At 49.4% G+C, this 27,729-nt stretch overlaps 10 protein-coding genes across 10 annotated transcripts; 4 read left to right on the top strand and 6 right to left on the bottom strand.

Moving 5' to 3' along the window:
* Nucleotides 1-808: 808 nt before the first annotated feature.
* Nucleotides 809-2,845, bottom strand: N7496_006644 (putative MFS hexose transporter; the record flags this gene model as incomplete). The annotated part of the gene is made up of 9 exons (XM_056699573.1): nucleotides 809-991; nucleotides 1,058-1,121; nucleotides 1,176-1,516; nucleotides 1,584-1,915; nucleotides 1,965-2,075; nucleotides 2,124-2,270; nucleotides 2,328-2,431; nucleotides 2,495-2,620; nucleotides 2,679-2,845. 9 exons carry the CDS (start codon nucleotides 2,843-2,845, stop codon nucleotides 809-811), a joined length of 1,575 nt encoding a protein of 524 aa, XP_056554986.1.
* A 1,477-nt stretch (nucleotides 2,846-4,322) lies between these two features.
* Nucleotides 4,323-5,429, top strand: N7496_006643 (uncharacterized protein; the record flags this gene model as incomplete). Its single annotated transcript, XM_056699572.1, has 2 exons — nucleotides 4,323-4,847; nucleotides 4,914-5,429. 2 exons carry the CDS (start codon nucleotides 4,323-4,325, stop codon nucleotides 5,427-5,429), a joined length of 1,041 nt encoding a protein of 346 aa, XP_056554985.1.
* Nucleotides 5,430-5,664: 235 nt separating this feature from the next.
* Nucleotides 5,665-7,434, bottom strand: N7496_006642 (uncharacterized protein; the record flags this gene model as incomplete). The annotated part of the gene is made up of 3 exons (XM_056699571.1): nucleotides 5,665-6,318; nucleotides 6,375-7,124; nucleotides 7,183-7,434. 3 exons carry the CDS (start codon nucleotides 7,432-7,434, stop codon nucleotides 5,665-5,667), a joined length of 1,656 nt encoding a protein of 551 aa, XP_056554984.1.
* A 2,183-nt stretch (nucleotides 7,435-9,617) lies between these two features.
* On the bottom strand, nucleotides 9,618-11,176 carry N7496_006641 (rhamnosidase B precursor; the record flags this gene model as incomplete). The annotated part of the gene is made up of 3 exons (XM_056699570.1): nucleotides 9,618-9,962; nucleotides 10,018-10,826; nucleotides 11,107-11,176. The coding sequence occupies 3 exons, from the start codon at nucleotides 11,174-11,176 to the stop codon at nucleotides 9,618-9,620; spliced, it is 1,224 nt and encodes a 407-aa protein (XP_056554983.1).
* A 1,102-nt stretch (nucleotides 11,177-12,278) lies between these two features.
* N7496_006640 (fungal specific transcription factor domain-containing protein) lies at nucleotides 12,279-14,242 on the top strand (the record flags this gene model as incomplete). The annotated part of the gene is made up of 3 exons (XM_056699569.1): nucleotides 12,279-12,469; nucleotides 12,533-13,117; nucleotides 13,183-14,242. The coding sequence occupies 3 exons, from the start codon at nucleotides 12,279-12,281 to the stop codon at nucleotides 14,240-14,242; spliced, it is 1,836 nt and encodes a 611-aa protein (XP_056554982.1).
* A 1,701-nt stretch (nucleotides 14,243-15,943) lies between these two features.
* N7496_006639 (uncharacterized protein) lies at nucleotides 15,944-16,976 on the top strand (the record flags this gene model as incomplete). Its single annotated transcript, XM_056699568.1, has 2 exons — nucleotides 15,944-16,085; nucleotides 16,153-16,976. The coding sequence occupies 2 exons, from the start codon at nucleotides 15,944-15,946 to the stop codon at nucleotides 16,974-16,976; spliced, it is 966 nt and encodes a 321-aa protein (XP_056554981.1).
* A 781-nt stretch (nucleotides 16,977-17,757) lies between these two features.
* Nucleotides 17,758-21,420, top strand: N7496_006638 (uncharacterized protein; the record flags this gene model as incomplete). The annotated part of the gene is made up of 3 exons (XM_056699567.1): nucleotides 17,758-18,896; nucleotides 18,952-19,560; nucleotides 19,611-21,420. 3 exons carry the CDS (start codon nucleotides 17,758-17,760, stop codon nucleotides 21,418-21,420), a joined length of 3,558 nt encoding a protein of 1,185 aa, XP_056554980.1.
* A 378-nt stretch (nucleotides 21,421-21,798) lies between these two features.
* Nucleotides 21,799-22,766, bottom strand: N7496_006637 (RTA1 domain-containing protein; the record flags this gene model as incomplete). The annotated part of the gene is made up of 2 exons (XM_056699566.1): nucleotides 21,799-22,526; nucleotides 22,580-22,766. 2 exons carry the CDS (start codon nucleotides 22,764-22,766, stop codon nucleotides 21,799-21,801), a joined length of 915 nt encoding a protein of 304 aa, XP_056554979.1.
* Nucleotides 22,767-23,219: 453 nt separating this feature from the next.
* N7496_006636 (Zn(II)2Cys6 transcription factor domain-containing protein) lies at nucleotides 23,220-24,693 on the bottom strand (the record flags this gene model as incomplete). Its single annotated transcript, XM_056699565.1, has 2 exons — nucleotides 23,220-24,479; nucleotides 24,601-24,693. The coding sequence occupies 2 exons, from the start codon at nucleotides 24,691-24,693 to the stop codon at nucleotides 23,220-23,222; spliced, it is 1,353 nt and encodes a 450-aa protein (XP_056554978.1).
* Nucleotides 24,694-25,223: 530 nt separating this feature from the next.
* On the bottom strand, nucleotides 25,224-27,455 carry cat2 (bifunctional catalase-peroxidase Cat2; the record flags this gene model as incomplete). Its single annotated transcript, XM_056699564.1, has 1 exon — nucleotides 25,224-27,455. One exon carries the CDS (start codon nucleotides 27,453-27,455, stop codon nucleotides 25,224-25,226), a length of 2,232 nt encoding a protein of 743 aa, XP_056554977.1.
* Between the last annotated feature and the right edge of the window lie 274 nt (nucleotides 27,456-27,729).

Here is a 27,729-nt window from a genome sequence, read left to right as displayed (position 1 = left end):
CTTGAAGGATAGTGTTCAAGGAAGAGGGAAAGGATGTGAGAATGTATGAATATAGAGACTAAAAAACGAGGGCATCACGGCCTGTAAATAGTCAACGGTCGGGTTCAGCAGGCAGGCTCATCATTGGGGAAGGCGCTTCCTGCAAGCGCAGCCAACCGCCTTTGCAAAGCCATTGATTAGTTGTCAGCATGATCGCGGAAGCTCAAGGAACTCGTTTGTGTGAGGCGCTGTACGACTGCGGAATTAATTTTAGTTGGCCAAAGAGAATGGCCAGGTCACGATCCCCGCTCCAATTTGGGTGGATTGGTATGATGGTGACAGCATGTATGATGTGTGATCTGGGAATAGTGTACTGTTGGATCTCGATCCATGGTAAACCAGCCACCACCAACGCTATTATTGTGACATTATTGTCATCTTATTGCTGTGAGTGCGGCTGTGCAATAACCCGATCGCAGAATGTGCACTTTTATTGTTAGTGGGAGGCTATGAGGGGGGCTTATTGCTATTAAGCTTTGGGCGTGGGGCTTCGGTCTAAGAAAAGGGATCAGCTTAGTGGGGGCAGAAATGATTTGAGAAAAGAACTTTGTTTGACACTTGCCTATTCAGTAACTATAGAAGATAAGTTAACTATAGGAGATTTGTCATACTTCAAGTCTCTACAACACATTATGGCTAGTTCCTTTCAGGTATGAAAACCTAAACACTTTCATTAAACTCATCCAACAAGTCGGGTATAATTAGATCGGTAAGCTTTGGGTCATGAACAGCATCCCCATTAGAGAAAAGCACTCAGGCAACAGAAAAATCAAGCTCTCTCGTGATGGGTGGCATTTCCACTAGCCTGGATATCTTTTTCAACCTCATGCAAATCAACATGGGCCACAGCTGCATCGTCGCCGTCGAAGATTTTGGCCAGCTCTTCAAGAGTAGGTCCCCGAGTCTCGACATAGAAGAAATACACGAAAAGCAACTCAACAAAGATCCAAATCTAGTAAGACGTCAGTAAGGGTCCCACGTTGGTTGGTAGAATATTCTTGGAAATAAGTGTACATACCGTATAGATGAGTGACAGGTTCCAGTGGTGGGGCAGATTCTCCCATGCGATCGGGTTGGTATAGCTAGCACACCTCAGTCAGTACGGTAATGTCAGCTGGGAAAGCGGGGCAGCTTACTTTCCAAGAACCAAAGAGGCTTGGACAGTCAGGTTCATAATCATGATACCCTTGGCACGCAGTCGATACGGTAGGATCTCGAGCGAATAGGCGACCAGCAGTCCAGACCACGCGATGGAGTAGAAGACGGAGAACAGCCAAACGAAGGCAACCTGGGGATAACCGGAGGTCTTGACATCTTGGGTCCTTTCATATACAGAGGAAGTGACGGTCCACGCAAGGAACATGAGGACCATGCCCACGGTGGAAATCAGGAAGAGAGGTCGTCGTCCAACTCGGTCAACGAAGAATGCACTGCTGACACTAACCACCAGACTCAACAAGGTTTGACCACCGTTCAGCTAAGAGACATTGTCAGCTTTTATCCAGAAATTATGATGAGGGGATTAGTTATGTAAGGTAGCATACCGGAATCTTCTTGGTCTGCTCAGTAATACCCATGCTGTTATAGATCAAGCTGGTGTAGTTGCTGAACAAAGCATTGCCACTATACTGCGAGATGATTCCCAGGGAAACCAGGAGAGCCAGACGATAGCGGTTACCCCGGGTCCTCATGAAGTCCAGATAACTGCTGTTCTTCTGATAAGTCATCTCCAGGCGGATAGTCTCCTTGATTTCGCGGTACTCGAATTGAACGGTCGCGTTGTGCTCATCACCGTTGCCGTGGTAGTAGGCCAGGGTTTGGAGGGCTTCATCATATCGCTCCTTGGACACCAGCCAACGAGGAGACTCCGGGACCCCTAAGAACTACTTAGACGGATTCTGTTTAAGGGTTGTTTGAAAACTTACACCAAATGAGAGCGATCTGGATCACAGCGGGGAAAACCTGGAGTATAGTCAAGCTCCTCCAGGACCAATCGTTGTTAATGTACATCGTGCCCCATGCGATCCATGCGACAACTGGTTGAGGTCAGTAGTGTAACGCATAACCAAGATAATGATACTGACCTAGCGCGCCAAGGTTCCACAGGCAGTTATAGATGGTAGTGACCTTGCCACGGTGCTGGGGATGGCAGATCTCCGTGAGAAGAACCGGGGAGGCCATCTGGGCCAGACTGTTGCCGAAACCGAGGAATAGCCGACCGGCGACGTACACTGCGAATTGCAGTTAGCAACCGCCCAAATACATCTAAATTTGATATAGATACGTACTTCCATAGTCCTTGCAGAATGCGCCAAGGAATCCACCCAGAATCATCAGCAGACATCCAATGATGATAGGGAGCTTGCGTCCCCAGCGATCGGCCATGAAGGGACTGTATGCAAAAGCATAAGTAGACATTTTGTGCGAGTGGACTCGAATTGATTAGTTCACATACACGAATGGGAAACTGGCCAAACTACCAATTTGGTAAATGGCGTTCATCAAGCCCAGCTTGGATCCGGAAGGGGTATTGAAGAAGTTTTGCCATGAATCCAGGTTCTGGGAAGTATTAAGCATCATTCTGTAGTGCACGGTTAGCATCGATTTACTAGATATTAGATGTAATCGTTCAGACTTACCCATCGTAACCAGTAGTTGCAGACGCAACGCAAAGAACGGAGGCCCAGAAGTACAGTCTTCGGAGACCAGGTTCACGCCACCATTTGACCTCCTCAAGCTGAGGGATCTCGGCCTGCGCAACCTCGACTTCCCCCTTGAGGGCGGACTGTCCGACGGCGAGAGGCATGATGCCTACAAAGAAGATTCAACGGCAGGAGATGTAATATAGACGGGTTGGAGTCTTGACCAATATTTCAAGCAATACTTCGAGACACGCGCCAGAAGATTTTGAGAACTAGGGAGATAGCCCCATCGCAGGATGCCCCAGATCTTTAAGGCCTTGGAATCCACCGTCCTCGAATCCTAGAGTAAAACAATAACCGGCTAATCTCGCGTGGCGTTCTGGAACCTTACCCCAGCTTTTCTTGATGAAGACTAGGCTCTCTTCTCGAAATGCAAATTTTAACAAGGTTTCACCTCACGAGGGGGGCGGAAGGTTGCCAAGAGGGTCACACTACTGACTCAATATCGCGTGCAACGGCCATCGTTGAGACCGAGCATACTATTGGTGCATGATTTGGCTAATTTAGCTTCTCGGCTACCTCAGCCTTGCCCGATAGGGAAATTTTTGAGAACAACGACTGGGGTTCGCTTGGATCAGAATGGTACCAAGCCCGGCATTCCTCCCTGCCAAGTGCCAAGGGAAGCCGACCTGACCATTTCACCCGGAGACGTGGGGGAATTTGAACTGGCTCTTGCGACAAGGAGGGAATAGACCCGGCATGATCTGGCTATATGGCAAGACAGCACATATTGCGTGGCCCAGTCTGCCCTAGATGTCTGATGTCCAGTTCCATCGATAGTCGACCCTTTAGATAGAAAGTAGTTGGATACTGTGAATACGAGCATCGGCTCCCCCACACTCCGTTTTAGCACGGTCAGCCGGGCCGAGGCCCACTAGGCGATCCTCCACCGTTAATAGTCAACGGACCGGGCCCGTTTTCTTTTTGGGAGGGAGTCAAACAACGGTCAAAAGGGGGTTCAAGTGTTTAAAGTGGCTCGTATCAAACTTTGGGCATGTTTGAAGTCCAGTAAGACTGAGGTCTGAGAGCAAAAGCTTGCCGTCCTTCAGCTGGCAAGGGAGTCCCCCAAGTTGCATTCGACAATGGAGCTCATTCCGTGGCCAAATGAGCTAACCAAAAAGGCAAATTGGGCTTAACTAGCCAGAGAGAGCACTGCAGGCGAAGTGCTGACCAAAAGTTTGAGCCAATCTCACGAGGTCAGCAAGTCGAATGGGCGCAGACCAGCCGGGGGGATCCCCAACACAGTTAGTGTGTAAGACGCCGCCAATTGCGGAGAGAAGCGACGGGGATGGTTCAAACTCAAGGTCTCAACTCCATTTTAGCCGGAATGGTCTCTTGGCAGCACGATTGAGTAACAGTTACCATATTGGAACGGAGTTTTGACACTGACATTGTCAACATTTGACCCTCATCGAGAGGCAAGAGCAACCCATCTTGGATGGAAAACGCAGTGCTTTGTCAGCATCGTGACACTTCCTCAATGAGTACTTCTGAATGTTCGTCCTCAACGGAGAATCACCACATTGACAAAGCAGAAAAATATTTTAACTATTCTTTCCATCCCTTTACTTCACTGACATTATGGCCTCTACCGATCAACAGAGCCACTACAAGCTGTCCCAGGTTGAGATCGACCACTTTATGCAGCATGGCTACATCCGCCTAACCAACTGCTTCTCTCGGGACAAGGCAGCCGAGTGGACCGCAGACGTCTGGACGCGACTCGGCTACTCCCCGACAGACAAGTCAACCTGGGCCGCCGAACGAATTAATATGCCCGAGCACAAGTCGGAGCCCGTTCAGACCTTCGCCCCTAAAGCATGGGCCGCCATTTGCGAGCTGCTCGGCGGCGAGGACCGCGTGGCGGCGCACTCGGCCACCTGGAACGACGCCCTGATCGTCAATCTAGGCACGGAGGAATCCGAGGGGAAATTACACCATCCATCTGAGCTCAATGGATGGCATGTCGATGGTGACTTTTTCATTCATTTTCTCGATTCGCCCGAGCAGGGGTTGCTAGTCATCCCCTTGTTTACCGATATCAAAGAACATGCCGGTGGCACTGCGGTCTGCTCTGATGCCATCAAAAAGATTGCCCAGCACTTGGTACGCTTAGCCGGCTTGGCAGCTCATTTCAATCCTTATGCTCCTTCTAACCTGATCTGGTGATAGTACAATCATCCGGAAGGGGTATCCCCATACATGGTTCCTCGAGGCCAGCCCGATGGCCGGAAGGGTGAGTTCTACGAAGATATCGTTAAGCAGTGCCATGAATTCCACGAGATGACTGGCAATGTGGGAGACGTGATTCTACTTCATCCGTTCATGCTTCATTCCGCTTCGGTCAACAGCCTGAGAATTCCACGCATCATCACCAACCCTCCAGTCTCACTGAATGCGCCTTTCAACTTCGACCGTGAAGATCCAAACAAGTACAGTATTGTCGAAAGAAAGACCCTGCAGGAGCTGGGAAAAGATCGCCTCCAAGGCTGGACTATCAAAGGCGCCCGGGAAGCTGTAACTCCCCTCAGAATCCAGGCCCAGCAACGGATGAAAGAGCAGGAACTAGAACGACTCAAGGCATCCCCTGAGACTACAGGTCTGTTAGCCCCCACCCCATCTAAAATTCCTTTGAATACCAAGCCGGGTCGAGCTATGCGTGTCCGCGATCGATGCAGCCTCATGTGAGACTACTGGGATCCTTGCACGCCTCCCCTTTTTACTCCTTTCAGCCTAAATACCCATGCCTTCCACGCTTATTGATATCCATGCTTATTCTTGATACGGTGCTTTACCAGTCTGACGTTATGTACGACAATATCGCGACTCCTGTTTATCGCTAGCCGGTCTATCATGCTAGAAACCAGGAGAGAAAGAAGAAACACTCCCTAATGAACCCATGAATATAACATTTATGATTATTCTATGACTTTTTCTTCCACAGAAAGGCTGAGGAGAGGCCACCCACGGCGCTAACGCCTGTAATAAGCTCCCATACAATCTGCAATGCCGTGGCCGAGGCATCCTGAATAGCTCTCCTCTGATCAGCTGACATCTGTACTTGATTCATCAGCACTAGATATCCGTTGGCAGTATTGACCAGATCACGCTTTAGTCCAAGGCTCTGAAGCTCATCCCCAAATAGGTTCAGGAACACCACGCCTCCCATGGGAATAGCGGCTGTCATCCCCCACGCGCGCATAAAGTTGGAAATGACAATCGGCTTGGTGGCGAACGATTTCCCCTCACTCTTGGGCATATTGTGGATCTCGATGTTATAACTTGCAAGAAGAAGTCCATGGCCCAGACCAGCTGCGAAGAACAAGAAAACCCATCCGACAGTCGGGGTGTTGCTGTCGAGAAGGATGGAGCAACCGGATGCGAGAATGGTCAAAACCCAGCCGCCAGAGGTGATGTATTTAGAACATTGCGGTTCATTTGCGAGTACAATTCCTACCACGGCTGCAGGTGTAAGTGCCAGTCCAGTGAGAGCCAGCAGTGCCAATCCTGCAACGGTGGCGGTATAATACTTGGTTGCCAGGAAGTATAGCGAAAAGTATTGCATCTGGCAAAGGATCTAAATTTCGGCGTTAGCCTCCCAGACACATTTCAACAAACAGGGTTTGAACTCACCACAAAGCCATGACAGAAGCAGCCAATGTAGGTCATGATCGCTGCCGGAGACCTGAATACCTTTGCGCCGAATTGCGGATGCAACGCCCACATCGATTCATACAGCACCAATGCAATGAGTGTCGCAAAACCAACAGCAATCGGCATCAGAGTCCGCCACTCAGTCCACTTATACAAAGTTCCGCCCCAACCTAGACCGATAAGAATACTTGACGGACCCAACAAAGCCATCGTGGCTCCGGACCAATCCAAGATGCGCAGCTTCCGGAGCGGGATATTCTTGGAGACGCGCAAATCCACAGAGATAGGGATCAGCAACAACCCCAGTCCACAAAAGACAAAGTTGAAATAACAAGCCCACGTCCAATTACCCTTGTCAATAAAAAGGCCGCCGACAGCAGGGCCCAACATTGACCCGATCAGTCGTGCCAGGAGGATGTAGCATGAATATCGCGACTGGATGGACTCTGGGGCTGTATCCGCCATTATCACGAAGCAAAGCGCCGTCGCACCGCCTCCGCCAATACCTTGGACCAACCGACCGATGATAAGCTCGGTCAGGCTCATTGAACCTCCGCAGACACCGGAACCGACCGTACTCAGAACGCCGGCGATAATCCACAGAGGTCCGTGACTGAAAACATCACACATCATTGTGAAGAAAAGTTGGCTGGCAGCGCTGACGATGAGATACACTGTGTTAACCCAAAGAGTGCTGACAAGGGGTTTGTCAAAGTGATTGGCGAGTTCCTTCAAACCGAAATGTCAGCTCCAGATTGCCAGCAGTCCATTGGGATTTATTCCTTACTGGTAGAACTGGCATCATCACTGTCGCATCGAAAGTGTCCATCATCGCAAGAATGAGTATGTTGACGAACACCAGCCAGTCTCGCAGATCGGGTGTCCATTGTTGTTCTTCGGGCGAAGGTTGGGTTTCGAATAGTTGCAGTCTGCTCTCCTGCGCTGGGATGGGCGTTACATCGTCGATACTATTCCGGAGACCGAGTGTTGTTTTTGACTCATAGCCAAAGGTGTCTTCAGATATCTCGGGGTGTCCCATTGGTCTGGAACTGGTATTTTATTCGGAAGCTCACGGTCTATGCCTTCGTGCTCTTTAGGTCGCGGTTGGGCGTGGAATCATCGCTGGGAGTTGAAACAAGACTTTTTTTCTACGACGGGGGTCTAAATGCTTAAGAATTTAGCGGGGTACCAGGGTACGAATTTCATTGCAAAGGGAGCACTCTGATCTAGGAGACCGGGAGCCTTGAAAGGGTGTCTGTGCTCTATGGAATTCCTGAGGCTTAAGGGATGCTTGTTCCATCAAGGGATGGTCCCTGAGGGTCACAACAAGGGGCGTATGGTATCACAAGGAGCTATCTGTAACAGATCCTATTGGATAAAGATTAGCTCAGAGAGGCCTTTTCTTAATTCAAGGTTGTATGCTCCCGTTGTCACGTCAAGGTATGTACTCCGCACAGCGGGAGGAAATGTGATCCCAGATTGTTTCAAGGATCCCGAGTACCTCAAGAAAGCGGGTTAGTCAAGGAGCGGATTTCCATCAGTTCAAGAAAGGCATACCGGCCGACCTAATTAGTCTTCCTGTTTTTCAGTTCGTATAGATCAAGACTGGGACTGATAAGTGTGGACGCGATTGCAAAACGCGGGTAGAGCGGACGAGTTCGGTTGGCAGTCACTTGAATAACAAAGTATTCGAGGGTTCGTTTTCCCTAAGCTTCCCCGATCATGAAATACAGACAATTTGGAAGGAATCTATAGTAGTAGAATACACGATTATCCGATGCTATTTCGAGTCTGCAGGTAGTTTTGAAGGATTGAAGGAGGCCATTTCCCTATATCGGGATGCTCTCTGCCTTGTTGTGATGCTACCCTTAAGGGGTGTTGGAATGCTATGACGTAAGGTACGTTCTTCATCTTGGACAACTTTAAACGAAGAGATGCAATCAACCTGTAGGATAGACACTCTCCGTGAAGTCAAACCACAGGGGCGTTCATCTGAAGCCTTCAAACCGAGGAAACTAGCTTTAGGTTGAGCTTCCCCTCTCAAAACCTCAAACAGCGGTGGTCTTGTGGCCTTTGTTAACATCCCAACATTCCTCTTTCCTTCTTCTTGATTGAATTTCCACGTTATGTTGCAAAACTCTCATGGTATATTAGTTAAAAAGAACAAGTTTGAATTCTCCTAAGCCGAGACTGAATATTGTATACACCTAATCAAATTGCTTAACTCTGGTATTAACAGTCGCATGCAAATTGCTTCCCTCTCATCTCTTCATATTCACTCTTCACCCGTCAGCATTGTCGCATATTCGCCTGACATAAATCCCGCTCGCAGTATGTACTTGCGTTTGGAGCACAAAACAGAATAGCCAAGAAGAATAAGGTTTACAAAAGCGCTGTTTTGTGGTAGGGCATGCGCCTGCAGATAGTTTTAGGTATTGTACTTGGTACTACGTTTAGTGTTATGTTTTTGAACTAACGGCTTCGGCTTTTGTATAGAATCGTGATATCTAGTTAAAGGTAGTGTCAATGTCGGCTATGTACGGTACAGGATTGACGATTCCGATTGTCTTTAGCTCCTTGAGACTCGATAACGTCGCTCCTAATTCCTAATGGAAGGCTTTGACAAACACTGACAACCTCCTATCCCACACCTTCCTCATATTGCCCAGTAAGCCACGGGTAACGCTCCCTTAGTCCGTTGATTGGATGAGTTTCCACTCTCCTCCTCTCAGACCAGTGGCTGTACCACCAACCAACTTCAGGCGTTGGCCAGTCGTGGAGACCAATGTCCCTCGAACCCCCGGTAATTCAACATTGCCGGTGGTTGATGATGGGGCGCTGAAGGAGAAGTGATCATAGTGGCCAGCAGAATTCTTTTTGAAGTTGATTGAAAATAATTCTTGGGAAGTAGAGAACCCGCAATCTATAGTAGTCAGACTACCAGGTTGAGGAGCAATCGACCAAGTGGTTCCAGCCGGCCCAATCAGTTGAAGGCCAGCTTCATAGGCTGTCAAGGCATAGGTTGGTCCGGTTGACCAACCGTGAGCATGCGAGATACGTGCGTCATTGGCGTAAGGGGCGTATTTAATAGAACCATCAGTGGAATATCCCTCGATGAAGGTCGACTGGGTCATTCGGGGATCTCGCAGCATGAAACCCCACTGCAAGCGGATTAAATCCAAAGCAACATCTGGCTGGTTTGCAAGAAAGTGAGATTGGACTTCAAAACCACTGATGAATGGAGAGAGTTGCACCAGCTTCGGGCGCGGGAGCGCCATAACGGCCCCAGCGTGCCTTTAGTGCCTGAGAAATTGCTCGATTTTGATCGTCGGTAAGAGTCAGATTAGCCTTCACAGCCCAGGCGTTTCCATCCTGTGGGTGTAGGGCGGTTGTCTGGTTATCTCGATAAAGCCCCGCTTGATCGTCCCATAGGAGCTTGTTAGCAGCGGATTTGAGACCGCTAGCAACGCTTGCCCAGTGTTCATAATCAGAGCTACGATGGAGCTCTTGGGCTAGATTTTGCGCTTCTCCGAGGACAAAGTAGAGAATCGCATTAGCCTCAATGTTCTAGTACACATTAGTAAATTAGCAAGGAGCCCTAGTGAGGACGTTAAAAACGCACGTGGCCTCCCATACCCCCTCGTAGCCAGTCAAGACTGTTATTAGAGGCCACATTTGCCAGACCAGTGCTATCAACACTTTTCAATGCCCATTGAATTCCCTTGGAGTATTGACTCCAATAGTTTGAAAGCCAGACCTTATTCCCAGAGAACCGATATAGAAAGGACACTCCGATAAGTGTATGTAGGTGGTAAGTATAACTTATATCATAGTTAAAGGGCTTTCCTCCCCAAGGAAGCTGGCCATCGGATGATTGCAGTACGAATAAAGCTTCCAGCCCCATCTTAATGCTGTACAGGTCGCTGGTGCTGACAGCAACACTCTCAACGGAGATAGACATATCGCCTGGCCAAACAGCCCTATCCCGCTTTGCCCCATCGGTCACTGTACTGGTTCCGTTGGCAATAGTGGCATTACTGTACCAGTAATTAAGGCCAGAGTTAGAGATAGCGTCTGAGGTTGTGAAGCCATGCGTTGGATCAATTGTACATAGCTGGTTTGTATATGCTCCAGCATACCAAATCTGGTTCAGCAATTCGTCGTTTGAGTGAAACCAGCCTTTATAGGCTCGAAGATCCTGGTTCGGAGCAGCGGTAAATTTGACGTGAAGAGAGTTCAGAGGAATTGTTGCGCTCGTGTTGCTTACAACCGTTAGGTAACGAAAACCACCGCGGACGTATTTGCTGTCCGGAGTATATATTCCAGCTCCTTTCCCGACTTGGAACCATAATGGGGCATCGAGTCCAGAATCCCCAGTAGCATCGCAAGCCTGACTGCTGATCCATAGGCTTGATTCAGAAAAGGTAACAACTAGAAAGGCATCCGAGAATTGCCTAGCGTGTTGTGCTTAGATTGGGAAGAAATGGAAGGATGCCACGACAACTTATCAACAGAATGCTGTGACCAAAGAAAGCGTATCGTCTCAAACGACAATCTACTCAACCTCCGTTCGTGATATCTAGTCAGTTTCGGTAAGCAACTAGCTGATAAGCTATCGAGGAATCGAAGAAACGTCGATGGGCCTCATTCTCCCCATGTTACCCCTCTAAAAGCGTAAAAAAGGCATATATTTCTTGCCCACTAGACGCACTAACGTAGATACACCGAAAAAAAACTCGAGTGCGCCTCTTGGCAGCATATGAGAATCCTGCTCGCACCATATGGTGCCTAATTTTTGCCAACCTGTCACGATTATGACCACCCTCCCTTTCTTCTACACACGTATCCTTTCCTTCATCTCTTCTATCTTCTCACCCACGGCCTTTGTGCTGTGGGTGATCAGTGCTAAGGATAGTGCATAAAATGATATATTTCCTCACCTCCTAGCCTAAGTTCGCTAGGAAAAATTATCACGTTGTTCTAGCGACCATTTACTGATTTAAGAGCCTGCAGAATGACCTCTCACCATTGAATTTCCAGGCCATAAGCGCTCCATTGGCATGGATCCTAGGCTAAGCGGACCCACGTGGTGGAGACCCGATGCTCTGGCCCCCGAGTAAAGATAGACTGGCCCTTCGGTTTAGGGCCATTCCGCGCGCCGGCCCCCAACCTGTTAGCGCCCCGATTTTAGTTCGGTTCGTCTGTGCAGCTTCAAGTCGCCCACGGTGTCACATGCCTATCTGAAAAGGGCCAAAATGACGGGCAAAAGGATGAGGAGATCCAGACGTCCGCGTAATCAAGCATCGGATGGTGAAACTAGTCAAAAGTCCAGGAGGCCTACGTGTTGGAATGGCTCATTCGAAATGGATTACCTCGAAGTTCGTTGAGGATATTCTAGATCACTATCGCGTGCCGTAGCCCACTAAGTGAGACTTACCAACAGAAATATTGGGGCCATATGCAAAGCTCATGGGCTTCTGCAGTAAGATTTTAACTTCTTCCATGATGCTGGTAGCCACGTGTGGTTTAAGGTGCACTGGGGCATCCTCAGATGGGGGCCGTTTTAGGACTTGACACCTTACAATAAGAATATTAAAGAAGCTGTATTCGAAATCAATCCCTTCAATTTTAGTAGGTCAAGTCTTGCTATTCTTTCTCGTTGTATCATTGAAAAATGCAGTCTGAGAAGCGAACCCGGCGGAAGCCTATCAAGTCCTGTCTGGAGTGTAATCGACGAAAGCAAAAGGCATGAGGATAATTTCACCTTCACTTGTGGAATGACGAATACTGACTCGTCTGTAGTGCAATCGGCAGAGGCCGTGCAATCACTGCACGGGTCGTGGGGTAGAACATCTTTGTATCTATTCCAATGCTTCCCCACAGATGGGTAATGGCAGAGATGGTGGCGGCTATCCAACTCCTCGTCGGCCAAGCTCTAGTCTTGACCCTAGTGAGGAGCGGGAAACTTCCGCCACGCTATCTTCATATGATTCCGACTCTAACGACATGGCCCTAGAAGCGTTGGGGCGTGGATCGCAAGGACTAGGCTTCCTTCCCACCACTTATGAGTCACTGTTTGTTTTCCAGACCCTATATTGCAAATGAACTTGACGGTCATACTAACATCAGTCCGATAGTGACCATGTTGAGACTACGGGTTCATTAAAGTCCCGGAAAACCTGGCCAGATCGATCAATTACAGACTTTCTGGTTGGCATGTTTTTACATGAGATCAATCAAATCTACGAGATAATCCATCCCCCGTCATTTCAGTCAAGATACGACGCATGGTGCAAATCACAAGAAACAGACGACCACTCTGGAGGAGCCGCTTCAGAAGATGATATCGACTTTGGAGTGCTAGTCCTCCGAGTCTGCCTTCTCAGCATCCAGAATCTGCCACATCCCAAATATCCTACCATTGGAGTATTGAATACTCATCTCGATCACTTGGAGCATTGGTTTTGTACGCTCGCCGATGATCTCGGCAATTTTCAAGCACTTGAAAAAAAACCCTCGATCCTCACAATCCAGCACAGATTCTACCACGTTTGTTACCTCCAGAATTATGCCAAGATTAGGCCTAGTTGGTCGGTTTTGAGTGCTGCTGTCAAGGGCGCACGTGAGCTAGGGCTACATCTGAAAGACCCGGGTGTCCCCATCAGTGAACTAGACATGGAACTTCGACGTAGAACCTTTTGGAGCCTCTATGTCTGGGATCGGTACGTGAGGAACAAAGAAAATCTCCAAGTCGGCTCAATCATCATCCTGACATCTTGTACATCAGATATATGTGCACCTTCTTCGGCCTCTGGCCGCTTATTCCCGAAGGATACTTCGACATCGATCCGCCTCACGATAATCTACAGGCACTGGCTATTACGCCCTATGCCCTGACCCCTTTCACTGACCGGGTGTTTCATATCAGATTAGCTCGGTATCTCACGGCATTTATGAGCCCACCTTCTTGGAAAGACGATCAACACACCGCAGCTGTTGTCGCCGAATTCGCACAGCGGTTTCAAGAAGTGATTATTGACCAGCTGCCTCCGGCATATTGGCTTGATAACCCGGATACAACCTGGGATATTGCAGACTCAGCAATTCCTCGCAAGAGAGAATATCTTCATCTTTCCATTTACAGTACAAAGGCTTCGCTCTATAGGGCCTTTGCTGATCCTTGCAATCATCTCCATCGAGAGACAAATACACTGCCCAAGCATGGCACCGACCTGCTCACACTTTCCCACCGTCGAGCACTCATGGATGCTACATGCAAGGCAATCTCTTCCATCACTAAGCTCTACGCATTGACGGGCGACGAGGAAGGCGGAGCCGCAGAAAGGCTATTCATGCTGCCAATCTGGCTTGTAGACGCTCTAGCGTGTCTCGGAGTCTGCCTACTCTCCGTCCAAGCCGACGAAAGAAGACTTGCAGAAAAGGGATTGCAAATAAGTCCTGACCAAGGACTCCGCTCTAGCTTTGCTACCTTCTTCGATGCCTTTGCTCTCCTCTGTCAACAAGCTCCTCAATACGGCTTGGCCAAGAGGGGCATGAAAGTACTGGAGAGTTTGCATAGCACCTTGCACTCTTCTCCCAGCCGCAAAATGCTGCTTAATGCGGATGACGGCGAGACGGTCACTCTAGGAGCCTTTAGTATAGGTCAAACTGGAGGGACAAGCTTTCAGTTGGAGCATGCATTGGTGTCCCTGCATAGTCGCGGCGGTGAAGGATCTCATGGTCGCAATTCGACGCCTTTACCAGAGTGGCTGCCCAGTTTCTTGGAAACGCCTGGTCGATCCTGGCTCTTCCAGGATGGGGCAGTTTTTGGAAATTTGTTAGCCTAGGGTAGTGCTTTTTCCGTCGTGATGAGTGTACCCCGCACTGCATTGCGCGTTCATGATAATGCTAGCGGCATGATTGGAGTTGTTTATATTTAGGTTTGAGCGGCAATGCTATTGTATGTGGAGTAGGGTATGGTGAGAGAAATCTAAGTGTTTTTAGATTTTAGGTCTCTTTTGTGAGACATGTTGTTGTGGACGCGCAATGTACTGCAAAGGTTATTCTATATTTATTGTGTAGTATGCAAGTAGCCCGAAAGGTGAGAGACGGATAGGCCCGCCATAGCCTCCACAGGCGATGATGACATGATTAGGGCGATGCAAATGAGACTAAACGTGCCGATCGGTTGCTTTTTTGGGAGCAGCACACGGGAATTGCCCGGTAGAGGCATCCTTGGCTGGCATCATTCGCTGGGATAAATTGTAGCAGCTTGTGTAGGGCATAGGGTGCTCGGGTAGCATGATAGCCAGATCTACAGTGAATTTTACCGTCTTTCAGAGGATGTAGTGACCTGACCGTACTTTTATCAAGATATTGTTGCCGACGGGCTAGGAAGATAGAACGTGCTTAGTGGAAGCTCCTTGGTTGGAAGAAGTAGAGTACGGTTGTGTCTAGTTAGGAGCACATTATACCTGTCAATTCGCAAACCTTGTAACTTGTAAGGTTACTGCTGGGAGGATCATCTACAACTTTACTACGTAGACCCTAGGGGTCCATCTACCTTGGTCTCCCACCCATTGCTAATAAGTTGAGTGGAGCCCGTGTGTCTACAAGTTTATACGCACGATACCCTATACACAACAAGGAAATATCCTTGATTATTGTGTCAAGGGACTTCCTAGGAGGCCCTACTAGGTACACAAAACTAAAAATCTAGATTTGTATCGGCAAATTCACGAACCCAAGATCATCGTTGCGGTCGGTCCTCCGTAGAGACTTCCACACGAAAGTATCCTTGACCCCACCCACGTCAAGCAGTTAGATCAAACCCTGTGTGACCCAGTTTTCCAAATGAATTCAGGTATGATTTCCTGTTCCGGCCAAACTTCAAGAAACTTGGTTCTGCGTAGGATTGTGGCTGCCTGAGGCAACATTCTTGGAAGCCGTTTGGAAAAACTCAAAAAAAACAGGCGTGGCCGGAGACACATTCCTGGCCCAAATGTCATCTATGCCGCAAGAATATTGTACCCAAGAATATTGTACAGAGTCAATTAGATCAGGGATCCAACAAACACAAAAGAGGGGAAACAAGACCCAATCGCGACGCTTGCAGCGGTTACCTGCGCGACCTTCGTCGACGTCATTCGGGCCGAACGGAGAAAAAAAGCGCCAAGCAGGAGAGCATCGACCTTTCACACCACCGAGAGGTGACCCTCGCAGCCTTATCGCCGTCATCCATTTCTTGGATCTTCTCCCCTCCCAAGACAAAATCTTATTTTAATTTATTTAGGACACTGTTGCCCTGTCCACCAGCTCTCTTTCTCGTCCTCTCCCTCCTCATCTCTTCGCGTCGGCGCGTGTTGTTGAGGTTCGCTTCCAGCTAAATCAGGCCCCCGTCAATTCCGAGACATTTACCCCCCAAACCACCACCTCGGACCCCTCTCCATGGCATTCAAGGCGACCGTTACTAGTGTCTCTTGGTTCTCCTAGACGCCCTCGCATTATCATCGCCAACGGCCCCCGGTTCCGACCGGTGATCGTGGATGATGCGCCCGGGGCTCGATAAACCGGGCGCGCTCCCTCTCCTGGCGCTGATTGTCTTCTCATTATTGACTCTCGTGCCGTCGCTGTCGAGTATCTACAATATCAAGTTCGCGGACTTTAGTTACTTTACCGGCGGAGCTCGCAGTACGTCCATTGGCCCTGATTTCGTCGAGGAAATGCTTCTGTTTATGCTAATCGCTGGTGCCTACAGAGCTTCCCCTGATTCAAGATGGCGTCGCTGCATTCCCACCGGAGACACCTCCCATGGACCCTCAAAAGTCGTGGGTAATGACTGCGCAATATCGTACGCGTGGAAATCGCATACTACGCTCTTCACGATCTAATGGCGCACCGTCAGTGCCCGGCGAAGTGACCCCGGTCGAGAACAAAAGCCGACTCTCCTATACCGCCCCCGAATCATCATCATTCATGTTCGGTCGACGTGCTCGCGCATTTCGAACATACTTCATACAGCAATTAGATGACTATCAACTATTCACCTCCTTTTCCAACCGAAGTCTCCCCGCCGCTCCCACAATCCTCAACCCCCCTCTCACGCCCTCTAATGCCTCTCCTCTACCTACCTCAATTGACGACCACCGCTCCGAAACCACGCCTTACCCCGATAATAACTCTTCCCCTCCCTATACGTCCCCCAGGGAGGAAACGGGACTGCAGATCCCGACCTTGTGCAACAATTGGCAGCAGGTCTGCCGCAGGGCGATTGGCCTTTGGGAACACGCCAAGCATACTGCATCTATTTCCCGGGTGCAACCTCTAATTCAGCTCGGATCCAAATACCTGGAATCAATGCTCACATCACAAAACGCGACTGCCGAGCAATTGGCAACATTACCCCGTTCTGCAAAAGATGGGCCGCATGCGAGTACTGGCGGTCCGGGTCTCGCGGCCCAGAACCAGAAGCTACAAGCGCCGAGTGATCAGCCTACAGACGCTGCTGCGCATACGGCAGAACTGCGGGGCAGCTGCATGGCCATAGTCATCGGCCTAGTAGCAGGGATCATGTGGTTCTAGGCCAAGTATACTTTCTTGTCCGATATTTCCAGTCGAGGTCTCATGATCTGTTGGTGTGAAGTTTTACATGTACAACCTTCTTATTCCTTGGTGGTGAATGGCGTTTTTGGAAGTTTTGGTCACCGGCATAGTACTTATGCCGGTGCTGTGACGAGTATGCTTTCAGGTTTATCGGACCTAGACATGTGTGGGTTGGGACTTTGTATGGATGGCTCTGGTTTAGCCTCCAGTGGATCTTAATAATGATATTTACATCTACCTACATATAAATTTTATGCAGAAGTGAACCATCTGGTTGCTTGTCGCGTTCGTCTAGTAGATGTGTATTCGTGGGCCTTGACTCTATTTCCGAGACAGAACAGGGTTTATGAATGATCTCTTCACTAATGTTGAGCGCTACTTACAAGATGGTTGATCTTTCCTCTTTCTTTATTCTTCTGAAGTGTGCCCCGGAGCATGAATGACTGATCATTACGAGTCTTTTAAAGGCCAGACGGGTCAACCAGACTAAACCAGACCAACAACGGTGTCAATATACAGCGCCATATTTATTTTGAAAACATTCGTCACAGTAGCCGCTCTCGGGTGCGAATGCCCGTTTCACGCCAATGGCATTCCAGCCTCAATGACTTGGCAGGTGGGGGCTATTCAATCTCACTCCGACTCAATCGCCAGTCTTCTGTCTCCTCTTGCCTATGCTCTTACACGGCTCACGATATTTGGATGACCAGGGCTCTGCTGAATGATATCAAAATAAAAGTCTTTCCAATATCCAATATCCATGGCTCAAACAGTGCCAACCATTATTCTCAACGCACCGGCCCCGCTTTCCACTGGTGCCACTATTGGGCCCGGCATTGCGCTACCAATAATTCAAAAGAGTCAAAGTCTATGGGACCACGCTGTGAATACAGTTCCAGAGACTGAAATCTCTCTGGTCAATTTCCAGAATCCCGAGAAAAGAGGCATCCTTGAGGATGTTCTTGTCTTGGCACAGCAACGAAGGGAAGAATGCTTGCGCAAGAGATGGCGCATCAGACGAAAGAATGGCACTATCATCATCCTACGAGATGTCTTTGAGAAGATGATCGTCTGGATCAACAAATTCAAGGAAGTTGGTGATATTGCAGTACAATATGATCCAACCCATGCATCGCTGCCCTGGGCAGGTATCCGGATGATCCTTCAGCTGACAATCAATGATTCAAGCATTTTCGGTGCTATGCTGCAGGGCGTTGATACTATCGCCAAGATGATCACCCGATACGCCATTTTCGAGGGTATCTACCTGGTATCTCAAATACTCACCCCGGCTGAGAACCAGCTAGCGCAGTCACTTACCAGGCTGTATGCTTCGATTCTGGTCTTTCTGGGGAAAGCACTTCACTATTATTCTAAGAACACTGCCATGCGCCTTGCTAAGAGCGCGGTATCGTTCTCGGATAATAATATCGATGATCTTTTGAAGGAGGTCTACGCAGCAGAGAACTTTGTTAGCCAAGACGCACAGCTAGTCGACGCTGATAGACAGCAAGCTATGGCCAGTATCATAAAGCACACGGAGAGCATAGCCATCAACATCAACCAGAATCAGAATTATCCAATGCTGGACAACGCATTCCAAACCCAGATGCAACAATTGACATCAGCACTACTGGGCTTGGAGCAACCTATTCTCCGAATGTCCGGGTTATTGGTTGACTGGCAAGACCAGCTTGATACCACCCACCGGTCAGGCGTTTTGAACTGGATATCTAATGTTCCTTATATGCATCATCATCGAGCGGTGTGTAAAGGGCGTCTTCAAGATACTGGCCTATGGCTCCTCGAGAAGCCGGTATTCTCTGACTGGCAGACGACGAGCTATTCATCTATCCTTTGGTTACACGGTATCCCGGGCTCGGGAAAGACAAAGCTGATGTAGGTCATATTCGCCCTTGAAGTGGAAGCATTTTCTGAACCTTTTCCGCATTAGTTCCTTGGTCGTGGATGACCTCATTGCTCAAGGGGAAAAGGTTTCGTCGCCGGCTCCCATTGCATATTTCTATTGTGCCAGGAATCAAATGGAGCCCGAACGAGCGGATCCCGAACATATCCTTTGCAGTATTGCAAGGCAACTTGTTTGCAAATCAGTGGACTACCCGATACATCATTCTGCACTGAACAAGCACAAGGAATATGTCCAGGACAGCCCGCAGCCACTGAAGTTGTCGATCGATGATGCGATTGAATTGATTCTGGCTGTGTTAGACGAGACCCCGGCTACTATCGTCATCGACGCTTTGGATGAAGCGGATGCTACTCGACGACACGAGCTCCTCGATGGCCTTGAAACTATCATTCAGAAATCGATAAACGTGGTGAAGATATTTGTCTCCAGCCGTGACGAAGTGGATATTGTCTGGAGGCTAGAGCATTCTCCGAACCTGTATGTTCATGCAGCTGACAACTCGGATGACATCGAACGATTTGTGATGACTGAAGTGGATCTGGCTATTCGTTCTCGGAGACTGCTCGGCGGCCAGGTATCTGATCTTTTACAAGACCTGATAATTACGCGTTTAGCAAATGAAGCTCATGGAATGTAAGTATCCGAGCGTTACTTAAATGTGCGAGCTTGCTAACAGCTACCAGGTTTCGATGGGTCACCCTCCAACTGCAAAACCTTTGCGACTCACATCGAATCAAGTGTGAAGAAGACCTACTCCAAGAGCTAGGGAGATTACCCAGATCTTTGGCGGACACATACGACATGATCTACAATCAGATCGTGCAGTCAGGAGCACGCAGCAAGACTATTGGAGAACGGGTCCTCAAATGGCTACTAGCCACCCAACGGCCACTAAAGATTAATGAACTGCAGGCAGCAGTTTCAGTTGACGATGGTGGACAACATAGCCCACTCAGCAAGCGGGATATACTTGCAATGACTTGCAACTTGGTTGTCGAAGATACCGAGTTGGGAATCTTTCGTTACGCACATACCTCGGTGCTTGAATATCTTGAGACAAGGCCTGAATTCGATGCATCGCAGGTGAACATGCTATTGCTGTCGCGGTGCATGGACACTCTCTTGCATTTGTCCAGCTTTCAACATTCACAGTGTACAGGGGATTGGGGAACTTGTCCGGACGAACGTTTCAAAGACTATGCCTCTTCATTTTGGCTACAGCACTGTGTCAGCTGCAGCGATCACGACCGACAACAAGGGGTCTCGAGTAAGATCAAAGCCTTCCTTTTCAACGGACTTCAGAAAACCATTGCGCTTTCCGACTGGGAGAATGGGATACATTACTGGAGCTTATGTCAACAGGGAGGTAGTGTCGAGTGGATCGTGAGTTTGCTCTATCGTGAGAGTGGAAGAGGTTTGGGCAATCCTACCCATTGGTTTCTTACCTGTGCCATTGGCTTGACGGAGATAATCGAGCAAATGTCGTTGGCTGAGATCAATGCCCTTAACAAGAATTTACGCTTTTCCGCCTTTGACGGGGAAATCAATTTTGAACTCCAACAGACCAAAGGCCTAGGGATGAATGGTTTGCACATGGCTATCATAGGATCAAACGAGGCCACTGTTGAGGTTCTCCTTCGCAAGGGTCTTAGCATTTCAGAGAGGACTGACAGCAATGAAACGTGCTTGAGCCTCGCGACAACCTGCAATAATCCCGTGGTTGTCGAGCTTCTTTGCAGTGCCGGAGCGGACCCGAACGAAAGCTGTCCCGTTAAAATGAAAGATGCTATTGGTACAATCAACCAGACCCATCTCGATCCAGAATCGCGAGAGTTCGATCGGAGGCCTCAAACCGCCATGGGCTTTCGCCAACAGACACGGACAGTCCTTATTGACGAGGACATCGAGACACCTCTCCATTCTGCTTCTTTCTATGGCAACGATCTCACGGTCACGGCTTTGCTAAAATGGGGCGCTGATATCAACGCTCGAAGCTGGTTGGGATCAACCGTGCTCCACAAGGCAATGGAAGGAGACCATCAACACGTGGCGATACTCTTGATTAAGGCAGGCGCAGATGCATCTACACCGTTGATGTATGGCCGAACACCGTTACATCTAGCCGCTGCCATGGGCCAGGACAAACTGGCAGAGTGCCTTATTCAACATGGCGCAAACGCGCTGGCCCGTGATCATTTTGGAAAGACTCCACAAGAAATCGCTCGGCGGTATGGTCATCACAGCATTGTGCAGATCCTGGAAGTTGCCGTTTTGGCTATTCCGGCCGATGAAATTCCAGGATCCTCGTACATGCTCGGCGCAACACTTGAAGAGTTTGAGGCTGCTGAGCGGGAAGAATTAGAGCTTAGGCAGGCATATCTTGGGGAGAATGAGCTTGAAGTCTCAGACACGGAGGAGAATACCGAGTACTCACTCCTGAGGTCAGAATATAAAGTTGCTTCTGGGGAGGATACAGATGAGGAGAGTGAATAGACTCTAAATATTATATGGAAGGGGTCAAGGGGTCGAGAGGTCGTGTACAAGTTGTACCTTTTTTTTTCTTTGTTGGTCTAGCAGAATCAGCAGAGGTAAGAGTTCAATCAAGTTTCATGCGGTTATGACTATTCCAGTTTTTAATAATTAGCACTTTGAGTGGAAGTTAATATCCATTTCCGGCTCGATTGCTATTGATAAATAGTTCCATCTCCCTGGCCCTAAGAACAATGCTATCTTGTGAACAGAATCGGAAACAATTAAACTCGAGAACACTTAGTAGAACTACTCAATAAAAGACTGCAATCTAATAGCTCCAATCACTAACGCCGTGGCCTGAAATTCAAATGAGAAAAGAAACTGACTGTCAAGTCCGCGCTAAGCCATCGGTCGTGGCTCATATTCCATCAAAGGAACCTGCCCCGAACTCCTATCCCCGGCTAAAGGCTGATTGAAATCAACCACTTTCTTCGCCCGTCGCGCCTTTTTAATAAGCAGCCCAGGATGACAGATAATCAAAACGAGCATAGTCAAAAACATAAGAAAAGCATCAAAGACGTAAATATACACCTCTTTCGTATTGACATCCGCAGTCCGATTAGCCCCAAATTGAATCGTTCGGACAAGATTGCGAACCATCAACGCCACACAAGCAACGTACAGCGTCCACATATACCGCCTCCACGCAAGATCCGGATTCATAGTAAGAATAGGTGTAGGGTTTTGTTGCAGTCTTCGGTGAAAGGTCACCGCGATAGCAACGAAAAGGGCAAAGACGAATAATGAGAAGATCAAGCCTGCCAGAACGACTTTCTTGCCGATATCCATGATTTGGGCGTCTCCAGTGACCTGAACACCCGCACCACCAAGCTGTGTGAGAAAACAGATCACGTCGTTCATGACGAATACAAACGTGAGCCACTTCGGGCGCATGCTGGAGAGATGTTCGGCGTCAAAGGCGCGTATCATTCGACCGAGGACCATGTAGACTGTTGCGGCGAGGAGGGGTGGTGCGCATAGAATGAGCATTTCTTGGAGTGCCCAGGAACTGATTTCCGTTCGGGATTGGTGGGACCATGCTCGGCCGTAGTAGCCAAATGTTTCGCCTGGTTGGTTTGTTAGCCAAGAACATTGTTAATTGAGATGGGAGATATCGTACAAACACCTCCTAATACTAGAGGTATAAAGTATGCAGCACGGAAAGGACACATCAAAACGAGATGGACGACTGTCGCGATACCAAAGATTGCCATGAAGGCATATCCGGCCGTTGCAGATGGTGTGTATGGGTAGAATTCAACCCAGGGGCTTGAGCCATTGGTGCCATTATGGTAAACGATATCCATCGCGATGTCTTGGTGAAAAAAAGGTTAATGAATGCTTAATTCTCGAACGACGGTGCTGCTATATTTATTGTCAAGCCATTCTAAGTGGCGCCTGGACGATCTATTCTTGATTACCGGATCGGGAAATATCGAGAACGAATACGTGTGGGTCTGGTGGATCGTTTCGCGATGGACCCGCGCTTAGAAACTGATACCAAACATTTTTACCTAGACTATGCCAATAGAACCCTGGAAATTGTGAGCATTCAGGCAGATATATACTTATTTTTAGGAAATTGATAGAAATTTTTACCTACCGGCTCCACGTGTATTGTCAAAAGAACGACCAGGAGCAAACTTTAATTAGTGTATGCCCCTCTTGCCGCCGTGGAAGTTCTACCTAATTCTAAGACCTAAAACAGGTTCTTTGTGGATTTCAATCAAATTCACGTTTAATTCAAATGGGTATCATAATCAACTGTCTTGTTTCACCCTCCGCAAAGGCCACTCAATCCAAGGCCGATACTCCGGCTGAAGACACCCCGATACTCCCTCCAATACATGCTCCGACCAACCCTTCATCAACCACGCACTATCCATGAACTTTAACATAACAGCCCAATACGCCAATATAACCAGAGAACGCGGCTCTTTCTGTTCCAACAACCCCACTAACTCCTCCGGTAATCGATAAAGCCAGCCAATCAGTAAATGCATCAAACCGATGCCCGGGTCTCCAATGGATCGTTTTTCGTAGACTTCTCGCATTTTCTCCAGCAAGTCGTTGATTGCCTTTTCGTACATGACTAGCTGAGTTTCGTCTGTTATCTCTTGCTTGACGAGTCGCTGAAATGCTTCAACGTGGATGGTATGCTCGTGTAACTCGATGCGCATAGACTCGCTCAGGAACGGCTCTATTTCTTCGCCTTTCGGTTCCAGAATCCCGCTGTATACCTTGGCATGGTAGGAGAAGACAATAGTCTTCACGCCTCCCATGAGAACTATCCATTCGGCAGGGCCCGCTTCGCTGAAGATGAGATATTCACCTGGCCGAGGTCCACGGCCAAAGTAGATGAAACAGACTAATACGGCCGCCATGTAAATCTTCTGGCAATTATCGGCGTTGAGTTGTGATAGCACACTTGTCACTGTTCGTACGCCGAATGTAAAGTGGTTGTCTGCTTGTTGGATGTATTTTTCGCGGGACTCGGGATTTTTGTATGCGAGATGCAGGGCAGAGAGGGCGAGGATGAGGTGTAGAATGGAAGGGAATTCCATGCCCCATTGGACAAGATGATTTTGCCAGACACCGTTCCGGTCACCGTCATCCGACATGGTCTGATAGGTTGAGATAGTGTAGTTATGGAATAGCTGTAGATCGGCCAGCGAGATGGTTTCAAAGGGTAAGAATTCGACTGGTGGCTCTGCTTCTTCGATCAGGACTAGATTTTGATTTTTGGGCTTGCTCAATTTGAAAGTCTGCTTCAGACCTCCATTAGGGTATGCATAGGGTCGAAATCGTCGAGAGCGTAGTTTCGTGGGGTTCTCAGGCGATGCTTCGGATATTGTCGCATTTGGAGATAGTGTCTCTGAAGCTGGAGGTGTCGGCGCAACGATTGAAAACGAGCATTCAACATCATGATTATCGCAGTTGGTACAACTCGGCTTCTTCTCATCGCACTGTATAAGATCGTTCTCTTCATCAGTCTCGGGGATCAATGAAATGCAGGACTTCTGCCGAGGGAAGCAAAATAGACCACGCAAAATGTCCAACATGATCGATAACGACAAAGAGCTCGAGGTCAAGTCAAGCCATACGACTCAAGAGGAAGTGCAAGGCAAGATATAAACCCACCTTAATACGCCGCTTCTTACAATTAGCACAGCCGAGTCGTGACTTCCGATGCGTCCGCCTCGATCTATAGGGCTTGTCACCCGAGAGATCCATATCTCGCGTAAGTTGAAAGAATGGTCGTATTCGTTCCTTTTTATGCCGTTAAAGGCTGCAGCCTGCTGACAACCTTAATGCAACAGTCCAGGGATCGGGGAAACTAGTATCAAAGAAGATTAATTTGATGAGGGTCCAGACAAGGATCGACAAGCTTTGCGTTGGACTATTTCTGTTTCTTCTAGTTTCATAGGTGAATAGTGGAGAAAGGAGAGATACGGATACGCAGAAATTTCCTATTTCAACCTGGCTGCGAGGTTAGACCAAATATGGATGCTGATTGGTTGAAAAGTTGCAGGTGGGGCAAAATGGTGGCTTTTCAAGCGTCAAGGTTAAAGGGTTGCTAGAATAGATAAGACGAATCGAACAAAACTACGAAAGAACAAAAATAGAGTGGAAATGATTAACTGGCTAATTCACTATTCACAATCTTCGTTATTCAAATCGGATACATAAGGTAAGCAGACCGTAGTGCTTGTCCAAAAAGATTTCACATCATAAACGTCAAGACATACAACATTTCAAAACATTTACAGACGAGCACGGCCCTGGCTGCCAGAGTAAACCACATCGAAGCGGTCCAGGTTCATCACCTTGTCCCAGGCAGCAACAAAGTCGCGCACGAACTTAGACTGGCCATCGTAAGAGCCGTACAGCTCAGCCAGAGCACGCAGCTCGGCGTGGTGACCGAAGATGAGATCGACACGGGTAGCATCCCACTTCTTGGCACCGGTCTTGCGGTCGATACCCTCGAAGGTCTCGTTCTTGTCATCAGTAGGCTGCCAGACGGTGTTCATGTCAAGGAGGTTGACGAAGAAGTCGTTGGTCAGCTGGCCGGGGCGCTGGGTGAAGACACCATAGTTGGAGCGGTCGAAGTTGCCGTTCAGGACGCGAAGACCACCGACCAGGACGGTCATCTCGGGAGCGGTCAGGGTCAGGAGCTGGGCGCGGTCAACGAGCAGGTGCTCGCTGCGGACGCGGAGGGAGGACTTGCCGTAGTTGCGGAAACCGTCGGCAACGGGCTCGAGGAAGCTGAAGGAGTCGACATCTGTCTGCTCCTCGCTGGCATCCATGCGACCGGGGGTGAAGGGGACGGGGATACCGGCGGCCTTCTCCAGGGCGGCGCAACCAGCCAGAACGATGAGGTCGGCCAGCGACACACGCTTGTTACCGGTCTGGGAGCTGTTGAACTTGCGCTGGAGCTCCTCAAGGACGCTCAGGACCTCACGCAGCTGGGCGGGGTTGTTGACCTTCCAGTTGTTCTGGGGGGCGAAGCGGATGCGGGCACCGTTGGCACCACCACGCTTGTCACCGCCACGGAAAGTGGAGGCAGAGGCCCAGGCAGTAGAGATGAACTTGGAGGGCTCAACACCAGAGTTGAGAATGTGGCGCTTCAGCTCAGCGGCATCCTCGGCGTCGATCAGAGGGTGGTCAACGGTGGGGATGGGGTCCTCCCAGAGGAGAGTCTCCTTGGGGACCTCAGGGCCGAGCCAGCGGGCACGGGGACCCATATCACGGTGGAGAAGCTTGAACCAGGCGCGAGCGAAAGCGTCGGCAAACTGGTCGGGGTTAGCCAGGAAGCGGCGAGAGATCTTCTCGTAGGCGGGATCGAAACGCAGGGACAGATCAGTGGTCAGCATAGTGGGCCGGTGCTTCTTGTTGGCATCGAACGCATCGGGGATAATCTCGTCGGTGGTCTTGGCAACCCACTGGTTGGCACCAGCGGGGGACTTGGTGAGCTCCCAGTCATACTTGAAGAGATACTCGAGGAACTGGTTGCTCCACTTGGTAGGAGTGCGAGTCCAGGTCACCTCCAGGCCGGAAGTGATGGCGTGAGGTCCCTTACCAGTGCCGTGGGCGTTGGTCCAGCCAAGACCCTGCTGGTGGATGTCGGCGGCCTCCGGCTCCTTGCCGACATTGTCAGCGGCAGCCGCACCGTGGGTCTTACCGAAGGTGTGACCACCGGCAATGAGAGCGACGGTCTCCTCGTCGTTCATGGCCATGCGGCCGAAGGTGACACGGATATCACGGGCAGCAGCAACGGGGTCGGGGTTGCCATCGGGACCCTCGGGGTTGACGTAGATCAGACCCATGATGACAGCAGCGAGGGGGTCCTCGAGATCACGAGTGCGGATGTCGCTCTGCTTAGCGGCATCCTCCTCGGTCTCGGCCTTGTAACGAATATTATTGGTGAACCACTCAACTTCACTGCCCCAGTAGACGGACTCATCGGCCTCCCAAACATCGGCACGGCCACCGGCGAAACCGAAGGTCTTGAAGCCCATGGACTCGAGGGCAACGTTACCGGTCAGGAGCAGCAGATCGGCCCAAGAGATCTTGTCGCCGTACTTCTGCTTGATGGGCCACAACAGGCGGCGAGCCTTGTCGAGGGAGACGTTATCGGGCCAGCTGTTGAGAGGAGCAAATCGCTGCTGGCCCTGGCCGCCGCCACCACGACCATCGAAGACACGGTAGGTACCGGCGCTGTGCCAGGCCATACGGATGAAGAGACCACCGTAGTGGCCAAAGTCGGCGGGCCACCACTCCTGGGAGTCGGTCATGAGATTTTGCAGGTCCTTCTTGACGGCATAGTAGTCGAGGCTCTTGAAAGCAGTCGCATAGTCAAATTCCTTGTGCAATGGGTTGGTAGCCTCGGTGTGCTGGCGCAGAATGTTAAGCTTCAGGTTCTCGGGCCACCAGTCGCGGTTGCGAGTGCCGTGGCCAGCCACGTTGGCAGACTTGTGTACTGGGCATTCACCCATTTTGAAAGTATATTTGATTTGGAGGAAGGGGGGGGGAGGGAGGAGATAGAGAGAGAGGATGGTTTGAAGATGGAGAAATGAGGAAAAAGAAAGGAAAAAGGAAGCGTCTGGCCTGCCGAGGGCACCCCCGCACTTTATAAGGATTCAGTCGTACCGTAGCAGTTGGATCAGGTCAACCACGGAGCGAATGACGGGAAACACAATTACCGTGAGAGCTTCCTGGGCAAATCCTCGGAAAAGACCATCTTTGTCAGCTCTTTAGTTCTGGGCCACT

The sequence above is a fragment of the Penicillium cataractarum genome, assembly GCF_028827025.1.
Source record: "Penicillium cataractarum strain IBT 29864 chromosome Unknown utg000005l, whole genome shotgun sequence".
Taxonomy (NCBI): Eukaryota; Fungi; Ascomycota; class Eurotiomycetes; order Eurotiales; family Aspergillaceae; genus Penicillium; species Penicillium cataractarum.
The sequence above is the reverse complement of the archived record's forward strand: the minus strand, read 5'-3'. Positions and strand labels throughout refer to the sequence as shown.